Source organism: Falco naumanni, chromosome 6 (genome assembly GCF_017639655.2).
Source record: "Falco naumanni isolate bFalNau1 chromosome 6, bFalNau1.pat, whole genome shotgun sequence".
Taxonomy (NCBI): domain Eukaryota; kingdom Metazoa; phylum Chordata; class Aves; order Falconiformes; family Falconidae; genus Falco; species Falco naumanni.
The window spans coordinates 45,252,298-45,264,423 of NC_054059.1; the positions used below are offsets into that span (position 1 = coordinate 45,252,298).

The 12,126-nt window shown below is 46.6% G+C and overlaps 1 protein-coding gene across 1 annotated transcript in view; it reads left to right on the forward strand.

Annotated features, from left to right (window-relative positions):
- The first annotated feature begins 1,281 nt into the window (after window positions 1–1,281).
- The window catches only part of PPP1R14C (protein phosphatase 1 regulatory inhibitor subunit 14C), a 56,549-nt gene continuing 45,704 nt past the window's right edge, over window positions 1,282–12,126 (forward strand). The window contains exon 1 of the mRNA XM_040599459.1: window positions 1,282–1,719. Within this exon, the coding sequence (XP_040455393.1) occupies window positions 1,444–1,719 (276 nt within the window). The 5' untranslated portion in view covers window positions 1,282–1,443. The remainder of the gene's footprint in view (window positions 1,720–12,126) is intronic.

Consider the following 12,126-nt stretch of genomic DNA (forward strand, 5'->3'; position numbering starts at 1 on the left):
TCTCTCAAGCCCTGCCTGCAGCCCAGACTTCAACTGTGATCGACACTGATGCTACATGCAGTTGCTCAGGATCTCTGAGAGTCATGTGGTCGCTACACACTGATGAGGAGCTTAACCTTATATGCTTTGCTTTGAAGAACTGGCACTTTTTAAGATGAAAATCTAAAAGCTATCATAGCATTGAAGGCCAACAATAAGATTTTATCTCGATTATATTAGATTATGATCTCTTCGGGGGCACGAGCTGAGTTTTACCTAAATACCTTGATGAGGCTCAGAAGCCTCCTGCCAGCCTCTGTGTTCAGCGGTAGGTCCAACGCAGGTAGCGGACGAGGCTGGGATGCCACCGCTGCCATGGCAAACAGCAGCAAGGGCCTGACCGCAGCAGATGTGCCCGGCTAACCAGGGCTGGCCATCCATGCCCCCCCACCCCCGGCTGCCTTAAGGCATCACCCCCCAGAGCAGTGTGTTAGAGGACGGTCCCCACAGCCGAGTCCGAGCTTTGGGACACCAGGCGCTTCCAGTGCCAGGTCTGCGCGTGCAGGAGGTTGGCCTCTGCCCCTCGTCACCGGCAAACCTGTTTGCTAACGGGGACGGTCCCGGGGCCCTCAGCAACCCCTGCGCTGTGTCGCAGTTGGCCTGCTGGCACAGGCACGTTTCGGTGCGTGTGACGGACCGCTGCCGGTGCCACCCGAGAGACACGGAGGTGCTGAAAACACTAAGGCCCGGCGGTGCCTTGCAGAAAACCAGCCATCTCCGAGAGGCCGCTTGTTACAGGAGCTGCTGAGAGCTCGAGATACTCGCCTTCTGTTTGGGTTCACCGCCCCGAAGTCATTCACCCTCCGCAACCCCCGAACAGAAGAAAACGATCGCGTTCAGCGTTTTAATGCTGCAGATATACAATATTTATAAACGTAATGTGCATGGCGGGGCAACACTGCATTTCCTTAAAACCATGGAGCCGTACGGCACGCAGGGCGCCGAGGGCCCCGGGGAGCCTCCGGGGAGCGCGCAGCCGCGGGCACACGCCGCGCCGGCTGCGGCTGCGGCTCCGGCTCCGACGACGGCGAGGAGCCGCCGCCCGAGCCTCGCCGGCACCGGGACGGCCCCGCGGCTCCGCCACCGGCCCCACGGCTCCCTTGGCGTGCGCCGTGCTCAGCTCGGCAGCGGGGCCGGGACGCGGGGCTGGCACCCAGGAGCGGACCGAGCCGTGCCGTGCCGTGCCGCGCCGCGCCGCGCCGCCTCTCGGCTGTCCCCGCCCCCCGCCGGTTTGGGCCCAGCCCTCCCGGCGGCGGGGCCGACTGCGCCGCTCTGCCATGAGAGGCTTTAAACGGCAGGTGCGGGGGAGGGAAGCATACGCGCAACCGGCGGCTGCTGCGGCCCGGCGCTAGCGGCGGGCGGGCGCCTTGGGCTCGGCTCGGCGGGAGCCGCGCGGAGCGGAGCATGTCGGTGGCGACCGGGGGCAGCGAGGCGGCGGCAGCGGGCGGCGGCGGCGGGAACCGCGTTTTCTTCCAGAGCCCCCGCGGCGGCGGCGGGAGCGGCGGCTCCTCCGGCGGCTCCTCCCGGGAGGACTCGGTGTCGTCGGCGGCGGTGCAGGTCCAGCAGCGGCGCCACCAGCAGGGGAAAGTGACGGTGAAATACGATCGGAAGGAGCTGCGGAAGCGGCTGGTGCTGGAGGAGTGGATCGTGGAGCAGCTGGGGCAGCTCTACGGCTGCGAGGTGCGGAGCCGGGGTAGCGGGGTCCCCGGCGCGGCAGCTGCCGCCGCATCCCCCGCCCGCCGCCGCCTCCCTCGCCCCCGGCAGCCTCCTCCCGCCCCGCGGCGCGTTTCGGCAGCGGGCAGGGGGGAGCTGTCACCGCCACCTCCAAATGACATTCCCGGCCCGCCGCCCCCCTCCCTGCCGCTGCCCCGAGCCTCCGCAGTGCCCTACCGCGGGGAAGGGGAGAAGGTGTGCCCTGCCCGGCAGGGACGGGGTCTCCCCCGCCCCCCCGTCCCCCCCGAGGTGAATAGGAGGGGGCGGCCCTTTGGGGACTGGCGGCGGCTACGGCCGCGCGCGGAGCGGCCCCCCTCCTCCCGGGGGTGCGGGGCTCCGCGGCCGTGCGCCCCGCGGCGGTGTGTGCCGGGAGCCGCCGTCCCCGCGGCTTTCCGGGGCCGGGGGTGTGTGGGGGATGCGGGTGCCGTAAGGCGCGGCGTGGCCGTGGGCCGGAGGGGAGCGCGGGGTGCCGGCGGGCGGGGAGAAGGGGAGCCCGCGGAGGCGGCTGGTGTGGAGGAGGAAGGGCCGCGGTGCGGGGCGGCCTCGCCAGCCCGAGGCTTTGTGGTACCCCGGCGCCAGGAGCGGGGTGGGTACCAGCCAGGAAATCCCGGTGGGCAGTTAGAAGGTCAGTGGGATCAGGATCGAAAATCCTGTGTGTGTGTGTTTGTATCTAATTTGCAGGTATCCAACCTGTCTTTCTGTTACTCTGGGCAAAAAGTGAATGTGGCCAGAATAATTTCCCGCCCCCACCCTCGCCGCCGTAGAGGGCAGGTGAACAGAAGGATTTTTCAAGATTATTCAGAGAAATAGTAACTGTTATTTACCGTATAGAGATGACAACGTTGTAGGTAAAGGAAGTGCCAGTACTTTGTTTTGTCAAAGCATCCTTAGAAATGTAGACCTTCTGGTCCCCAGGGGATCTACTTCCCTGCCACCTCGGGTAGTTACTGTTACAAAGGATCAAAATGTTGACTCTAAACTCGGGTTTGCATGTACTTTTCCCACCAGCAGTCTAATTCACTTTTGTTAGAGACTTCTGAAGTGAGATTTGTTGAAGCTGAGTGTGAATTTTGCAGCTAGCAGCTCTGGGGGCAGCACCTCACCCCAGGGCTCCTGGGGGGCATTCTGGAGCTAGGAAGGCAAGTGCCTGACAGCCCCTGAGGTGTGGGTGTGAGGGCCTAAATAACTTGGCCTGACTATGTAGCACATCCATAATACAAATGTTTAAAGAAACTTCCTTTCATCTCAAAACCAGTTTATCAGCAAATTTGTCGAAGGACTTGCCCTCATAAAAAACGTGCATGTGACAAGTTAAATCTCCTTAACTATTCACATCCATGAGCTAAGGGAAGGAAAGATACAAATGGAAAACTCTTTTTAAAAATAAGCAGTTGAATTTGTTAGGCCACACAGACTATAGGCTGCAAGAATTTCTCTGCGGTCAGAAGTAGTTACAGCTGTTCACATGAACTGGGGACTTTGTGTCTGCGTGAGCTGATCATGTAGTTGGTAGCTGGCCTACTGGAGCTATTGCCTCTGGTTCGACTCTCATTCAAAAACACCAGACGTGTGCTTTTGACATACAGGCGTAGCTGTTCTGTACGCAAGAAAGGATGTGATGCATGGGACCGAAGCAAGGTCCAGAGGGATTTTTGCTGCTCTTCACAGTATTCAAATAACTGGCTTGACGGAGGAAAAAAAATATCTTTTATTCTTTTCCTTATTGTGGTTGCTGCCTCCAGCTGACATAGGAGGTCTGCTTTAGGAGGAGTGCTCCCCATTAAGATGGGGACCATATATGGCTGCATAAAAAAACTTTTTTGATGATTTGGTTTCTAAGGTGTCTCTGGGGAGAGTGAATGGTTTGACACAACAGGTTAAAATGTTTTTGGCTTTGAGGGTTGAGGGCAAAATGTTTAAGTCGTCTTCTGCTCTTTGCTGCAATGCATTATCTCTGTCCAGTGTCAGCATGGATGACAGTAGTGAAAAGGTCAAGCGATTAATATGCTATCAGAATAAAGCTGAAGATGCATGATGAATGTATTGATTAAAGACAATAGCAATTTAATGCAAGATGCTTTGCTTGAATATGCTTGAATTACTTTTAGGCTTACAGATGCAGCTTTCAGGCTGAAAGTTAATCACCTATGCAGACAGTTAATAACCCTGTCTGAAGGCAGCTTGAGGGGGGTGAGGGTTGGGAATTGCTTGCTTTAACTTCAGTGGAAGATCCACCATAACTTCCTGACACTTAAGTTCTGAAACAATCTGAAATCTTCCAGAACGTCAGAAATAGCCATCGACTTGCTAATCCTGGAAGAGCTAACCAGTGTCAGTGTTTCATCGCTATTCTGATTCAGAGCTCTGTTTCTAAGGAGCAATGCGCTCCGTTCCTGGGAAGTGCAGAAGTAAGTAGAGGGCGCTTACAGTGCAGTGCACGGGAAGTCTGCAAGAAGACCTGGGTGTCGTTCTGTGGGACTGCATAAATGTAGTGCCTGCTTGCTATTTTTCATTTAAATAGTATTTTCTATTAGATTATGTTGAGATTCATCAGTGAATGGATACTTGCAGAAAGACTTCCTTTATTAAAAGCTAAACATGTATTCATAGTCTCTCAAGTACTTGCAAGTTAAGTCAGCTATAAGCCTGTCTTCGCTTGGAGACAAAGTTTAGGAGATGAGTTTGGGAAATATGGAGACAGGTTTGCTTGTAGTTTTGGTGTTTGGTTTTTTTTTTTTTTTTTTTTTTTCCCCCCCAGTGGATCTTGTCTTTAGTGGTACAGTTTTAGTTTTAAAAATTGGACGCCAAGCATGACAATGGTGTGTGGCGGAAGTGGTTTAGAAGGAGCTGTTTGAGACTATTTTTAATGCTGACCACAGATCTGTGATACAAATATCATCTTTAGAAAGATTGCTTTCACACAATAGGGATTTTAAGGATAAAAAGCAGCTTGAGTGGTAAAGGGTTACCAAGGTAGATCTCTTTAGTAGGACCAGAGAGACTTGAGGAGGACTAGTTTGGCACCAGAACCTGTGAGGCTAACATACATAAAGTCCTTCAGGTGAGTGTCAGTCTGGCTGTTTGCTACTGGAGCTGCCTCATTAAAAAAAAAAAAAAAAGTTTTAGAACCTATTTGTTCTGGTTTGTATTAATGCTGAAACTGAGGTTGTGGTCACACATTAGTATACTGAAAATACAGTGCCTTAATTGCAGGACTTGAACTGACTTGACTTTTACTAGGTATCTTGTTTCTAAAATTAGTTTTTTCACAGATGCTTCAAATTTTGGGCTGTTCATTATTGGTTAAGAATAACTAAATAACAATGCTGCACAGAACAACTTGCATCATTATTTATTCCCTAATGGTTTGCAACTTGTAATTCAGTATGAAAGTGGTGATAGAACATGCATCTGGAAAACTAGACTATGTTGTGTGAACCTGCTAAACTTGAACAACTTTATATGGGGAAGGGGGGGAAGGGAAAGGCCACTGGGTTTGTCCCCAGAAACCATTTAACTTTGCAGGTGAATTACTGTACTTGGGGGTCCCGTCTACCCACAATTACAGCATTTACTATAAATGGTAGAATGCTGATGGAATGGTCACGTTGAGGACACACAGAGTTTGCACAGCATGAGTAAACAATGAAGAAAAATTTTGCTTGTGCTGTGGGTTTGTTGCTGAGTATTTTTTAATGTCGAGACTTGCATGTACAAGTCAAATGAGCCCTTAGATTTTTTTACTCTAAAAGTTGAATATAAGGCTTACCTTCTAATATGAGTTATTGCTAAGCTTAGTTGGATAATCAACTGTTTTGTTAGAGTGTATCTACTCATATATGGAAATTGGTGCTTGGCAAAGGATATGGTGTTGGTTTGGAAGTTACAAGGAGTTATGTCCAAGCTTATCCCTTTTCCATTCCAGGGCAAAATACCCTGGAATTCTGTTTAACAATTCAGTGTACAAGAAAATATAGCTGGAAGAGCTGCCTGTAAAAATCCCTCAAGCATTTCCTTTAAGAGTACAAAGCCATGCCAGACTGAGAATTGTCATATGTAAGATTCTCTTCTACCTCCTGAGGTGGTGCTGCAACAATGAGAGTGTCATGAAGCTCTGAAATAGATAAGGGATTTCATGTTGGCAGGGTTAATCTGTGGCCATTAAGTTTGGTTTCTTTTTTTTTTTAAAAAGGGAGTAGTTTAACTTGATCCTGCATGGACTGAGGTCCTTTCCCCCGGGGGCTCTGTGACTGCCTTGCTGGAGAACATCCTCTTTAGCTGTCTTCGTGAAGCTACTGAGATGTGCTAACCGTGACACCTTGTCCCTAATATAGCTTAGAGAGTCTGTTGGTCTGCACGTGCATCAGTTTGAACTGGTTGGTGCCAGATAGGGGAAGGTAAAAGGAAGGCTCTTACCTAGGCTGAAGAGAGACAAGTAAAAACTTCCTAGCCTTCTTTTTCTTCTCCTACTGCACAAGTGTTTTGCCTGCAGTGGTAGAGCTAGTAGCAAAGGGTAAAAGGTAGACTGAGGGTTGTGGGGAAGGTGAGCTGTCTTGTGTTAGCCTTCCTGAAAAGGATGGATTTTGGTAAGAGGAGTTCTAGTCATTGAACCTTGAGCTCTGAACGAATTAGCTGCCTTGACTGTATTTTCAAAATATTTTTTCAATACTGAATCTAGTTGCAGACTGGCTGCTGGTGGTCTACCAAGAGCAGTACTGCATATGCTGAATAACTGGGTGGCTGTAGAGGCAGGGTATCTGTTCCTCTGTGCATTTGCATCCCAACAGGCATGTCTTGTGATCTGATGGACTTGGTCGCAGCTGTTTCTCTCCCTACTTATTTGGGACTGTATTTATATGGGGCACTTGACCTTCTGCATGGTATAGACCACCTTCTGCAGCCCACCTGTGCATGGGTCAGTGGCTGTGCACACCCCACAGATCCTGTCTGAGGCAGTTGCCACAGTTACCAGTGATCTGTTTTGCTCTGGGTTTGGAAGAATGCTGACTAAAATGGTCCAAAGACTTCAGGTCTGAACACTTCCCCTCACGCCCTAAACATCTCGTCCTTTCCAAAACAGCGTGGTCAGCATGCTGCTAAGGCTGCCATTTAGTGATGTGGACCTGATGGTATGATCAGGTACTACTTATTCCTCAGGCTATAGTGAGGTAATGTTTGAAATGCATTATTCATTTCTCAGAAAGGTGTTTTGTATGAAAATCCACTGAATAAAATGCTACAGAAACAAACTTGTGCTGGCTTTCCCACTCTTTGAATGGACTTCCTCTAACTTGGACTAGGACCTCACAAATGGTGATTGTGTGTGGACTCCTTTCTAAATGGATCAAAAATGGAACGAGACTGAGAGAGGTCTGAGAACAGTGTTGCTTCTTAAAAGGGTGCAAGTCAGTAGGAAGTACAATAAAGAATTTCGTTCTTCAGGAAGTTGAGTATTATAGTCTAGATGCATTGGAGTAAAGTATTTGGAGGTCCGTCAAATTTCTTAGGTATGTATTTGGATTATTTCTTTTGGACAACTATTACTGATGTCGGATTCCTGTTCTGTATGACCTGAATTTTGGAGCAACATTGCTGCCCTCAAGAGTGCTTAATATACCTGTGTCATCAAAAGGGTTGCTGTGATCGGAGACCTACGAAGGACACCGGCAACACTGGTGTAGCAGAAACTTCTTCTATCATGTAGCAACCGCAGAAAGCCATTTGAATCCCGAGAGTAGAAAACAGGAAGCCCAAAAGGGCCTATAAAATGTGCTGCTGTAAAACAGCCCTGTAAAATGCATGCTGCTGCCTTCAGAGGAGTGGGTTTAAGTACCTGTAAGAGTGCCGAACACCTGATGGTAGTGAGGCCAGAGCCTTTTGTCTCTAAATGCTCTGCCTAAACTCTGATCTTAGGTTCTAAAGACCCTAATCTAGTAGGAAATGTACCGCCATTCAGCTATTTTCCTCCTTTTGATATGCAAAATTTGCACTACATCTCAAAGTATTCAAGAAGAGAAGTTCAACGAGGCCAAGTGCAAGGTCCTGCACACAGGTCGGGGCAATCCCAAGCACAAATACGGGCTGGGCAGAGAAAGGATTGAGAGCAGCCCTGAGAAGGACTTTGGAGTTTTGGTTGATGACAAGCTCAACATCACTCAGCAATGTGCATTTGCAGCCCAGAAAGAGAACCATATCCTGGGCCGCATCAAAAGACATGTGGCCAGCAGGTCGAGGGAGGTGATTTTTCCCCCTCTACTTTGCTCTTGTGAGACCCCACCTGCAGTACTGTGTCCAGCTCTGGGGCCCCCAACATAAGAAAGACATGGACCTATTAGAGTGGGTCCTGAGGAGGTCTGCAAAGGTGATCAGAGGTCCAGAGCACCTCCCCTATGAAGACAGGCTGAGGGGGTTGGGGTTGTTCAGCCTGGAGAAGAGAAGACTCTGGGGAGAACTTGTAACAGCCTTCCAGCACCTAAAGGGGACCTACAGGAAAGCTGGGGAGGGACTTTTTATGAGGTCATGTAGTGATAGGAGAAGGGATAATGCTTAAAACTAAAAGAGGGTAGATTTAGATATTGGGAAGAAATTCATCACTATGAGGGTGGTCAGATACTGAGCACTGTAGATGCCCCATCCCTGGCAGTGTTCAAGGCCAGGCTGGATGGGGCTTTGAGCAACCTGGTCTAGTGGGAGGTGTCTCTGCCCATAGCAGGGGGTTGGAACCAGATGATCTTTAAGGTCCCTTCCAACCCAAACCATTCTTTGATTCTAAGAAAATTATTTTTCTACTATTTGAGCTTTATATATTCTGGTTGTAATTTCTGTGTTTGTCATGGTTCGTTGTTTTATCTTAAGTAGCAGCAATATTCTTGGCTTCTAATTTAGAAGCTTCCCAACATAAATCTTCATCTTCCATCAGCTATTCCATAGCAAATCTTTTGTCCTTTCCCTCTGTTCAAGATTCAACTGGTCTCTTTGCTGAAGTGGTAGGTGTGGGTGTTTTATAACAAGGCAAAGAAATAATTGATCGCTTACATCACTTAAATTTTTATAATTGTACTTATGAACAGCAGCTTCCAACTGCTGTGTCTACAAATACTCTTGTGCCTTTAGGCAAATTGTTTTACATAGAGTCAGTGCTTGATTATCCAAGGGTGGGGGGAGGGGGTAGAAGAACAAACATGGATACAATGGAAAAACTGTGGATTTAAAAAAAATAGTTTTAAGCTATGCTACAAATCATGCAGTGGAACATACATCTGAAGGGGGAAACAGTCATTAATCTACCCCTTTCTCAAGTTAATCACAAAAACTTGTCTACATTGCTTTTGGACTTGAGTCTAGCTTGGATGTGACTGTACTTGTAGCACAATTAAACTACAGCATGGATGATCTGTCCAAGATAGCTGAGAGCTGGTTGTGTTGCACTTTGAAGATCCTTTACTGTTGGTCTCTTGTACCCCTGTATTCTGACAGAGTGGGATTTCTCCCATTATTCTCATAGCTTTGCATTAACTGATCTAAACTGTGCTATGGAAGCAAATGCCTGAAATGAAAATAAACCTGTTTAAATGAGGAAAATATGTATTTCATGGCACATCTGCCTTTTCTTAAAAGGCATAGAGAATGTTTCGAAATAGGTGTTATTTCTAAATAAAACAATGTTCTGCTTGAAGTGAGGCTTCATTTTTCAAGTAGTGTGATAGTTTAGGGTTGTCACAAGACTAAACTCATTCTATATTGAATCATGCCTTGCAAAGGCTGGCTGAACTTCTGTTTGCATTCTTGTAGTTCTCTCTACAGATTAGCTGATGTCCAGCCATTTAAAAGGCATGGCACTTGGCCCCACATCCAGCCAAACAACCCCCTCTAATCTGCATGTTGCTGTACATAGTGTGTGTGGTACAGTGCTGAAAGCATAGGAGATGCTGATGGGGGAAAAAAAAAATCCAACACCAAACCAAAAAAACCAAACTATCTTGTCTCTAAACTGATTCAGTCTGAATTATGGTCACCTTGTCTCTTGTCACCACAGGTGATAAAGCAGCAGCGATATCAGTCTATTTTTTCTAGCAGCCTTGTTTCTTGCGTGCGTTATAAGAAAGCTAAGTTCTCATTTTTCCCTTCCCTACATCTAACTCCAGAAACTTCTGTTTGACAGCACAAATTGAGTAGGCTAGACATGGCCATCCATCTGTGTCACTGCAACTTTTGGTTGCCTGTTGTAAAACATTGCCAGTTTCTTTTGCTGTCCCCTGGTGTGACACATGAAATTATGGAAGTCAAGATTTCTAGAAGTTATTAATGTTGGGGAAGGAGGGGGATAAAATCTTAATTGTATGCAGTCCATACAGCAGTAGTATGACTGTATTTCAAAGGTAGGATAAATTTAGCCTGTTAAAGATCTTGGAACAAGGAGTTGTTTGGGCAGAGGTACACACTGAAACAAATCAGATCTTTGAAGTTATAAGTAATTATTCTGAAGCTCACATTTGAATAGCAGAACTGTTACTTCCCCCCCACCCTCCCCCAGGAGTATGATGTTTATTCTAGGAACCAGTTCTACATGGTATCTTAAAATATTTTTTGGGAACACACAGATCACCGCCCCAGAGGGTATCTTCTGTTTTTTCAATCCGTATGATATTTATCAATAGCACAGATCTAGTGGATCTAAACCTAGAGAAAAATCATAACATGTAATGTAGATCTTGAGTTATTAGAATGCTGGTAGCTTAGCTAATTCAATACAATACTGTTCAGCATGTGGAGCAAAGCTAGTACAAAAGACAGCATTAATTTAAAGTGGCCTAATGATGAGTAAGTAGATGGCTAGCTTGTGCTGTGGTCCTGGTCTACAGGTGACGCTGCCAGTGGTGACTGAGAAGAGGTCACCATTCTGTGTGTGCTGCCAGCAAGGGGTTCACACACTTTGGTCCTGTGTGTCGAACTTCATAAATGGAAATGATGGCACAATCAATGCCTAATGAAAATCCTCTTATCAGACTGTCTTAATAGGATTGCTTTCCAGAACATGGAATTGGGAAGGATCTCCTAGGTCACAGGGTCTACTTTCTCATTTGCAAATAAACTCTCTGCATGTGCTATCATTTTTTAATGGAGTAACTCAGTGTTATGATGTCTCTTTCCACATTATTTCATAGATTTAAATATACCTTTCAGACACTAGGATTTTTCCCACACCTTCATGAAATACAGAAAGACATAGACAAAAGACAAATTCTTGCTTGAGATGGGCTTGCCTAGACTTTCACTCTGGGTAGAAGTTTAAATAGATTGTGAATGTACTTTACTGTCTGTCCTTACTCTCTGGGTATCATCAAGTTCAAGTGAAGACAACAATAGAGGGACAGAAGTATCAAGGCAGCAATTCTGCTGTAGGTTACTTACTACCTTTATAACAAAACCTGTCTTTTGAGTAGATGTCTGCAGACTCCAGGAGGAATGGAGGAATGTGCTTACTAATATTTCATGGAATTAATTTAGCAGTACTTGAAAAATATATGATATTAGCTGCTCAAATCCTAACGTGTTTTAGCACTTGAATGATAACTTCTTTGAAGTACATATCTAAATTAACTCCAGTGTAGTAGAAATGATTTGTCCTACTTCAGGTGACTGATTTATAACATTTTGACACATTTACTTTAAACACAAAGAATGCCCTGAACTTTTACATTTTTTTTTGTTTGTTTTAAGATAACACCTGAAGCACATACTGCATTTTGGGTTTTTTTTGGTCAGAAAAGACCAGATGTTCTAGAATAAATTCTTGGGTTCTTGGTTTTGTTATACTGGTAGTAGTTGTGCCATTTTAGGCTTACCGTCAAACTCTGTATTCCTTTTTCAGGTGCAGTGAGGGAAAACTACTTAGTCTTCTTTCTAACGAAATTAACAAAACTCCCTAGATTTGGTTTATGGTTGAATTGCTCCTTTTTATATTGAAAATTGAATCTTGTCTGAGTGCAGAAACTGATGTGGGGAGGAATGCTGGTGGGAACTAGCTCACCGGCAGCCAGAAACATCTCAGCTTTTACTTCATCTCTCACTGTAGTACTAGTTTACAAGCTAAAGGTTTGACTTGCTTATAGGTAATCAGCTGCTATTTGTTTATCAAGACCAAACTGTCACAGAAGATTTTCTTTAATGTCTTGAAGTAATTCTGATAAACAAAGAATGTATTTATATGAGGAAACAAGATATCAGTCCTTCACTTCATAATCTGAAGGCTGTCTCATTTCAGGCTGCAACAGAGGCTTCCAGGACTACTTGTGTAAAAGCAAACACCTAAACAACCTCTCCCCTTCGTTGTCTTTTTCAGTCTATCTCTGAACGCTTTTTCCTGTTATTTTT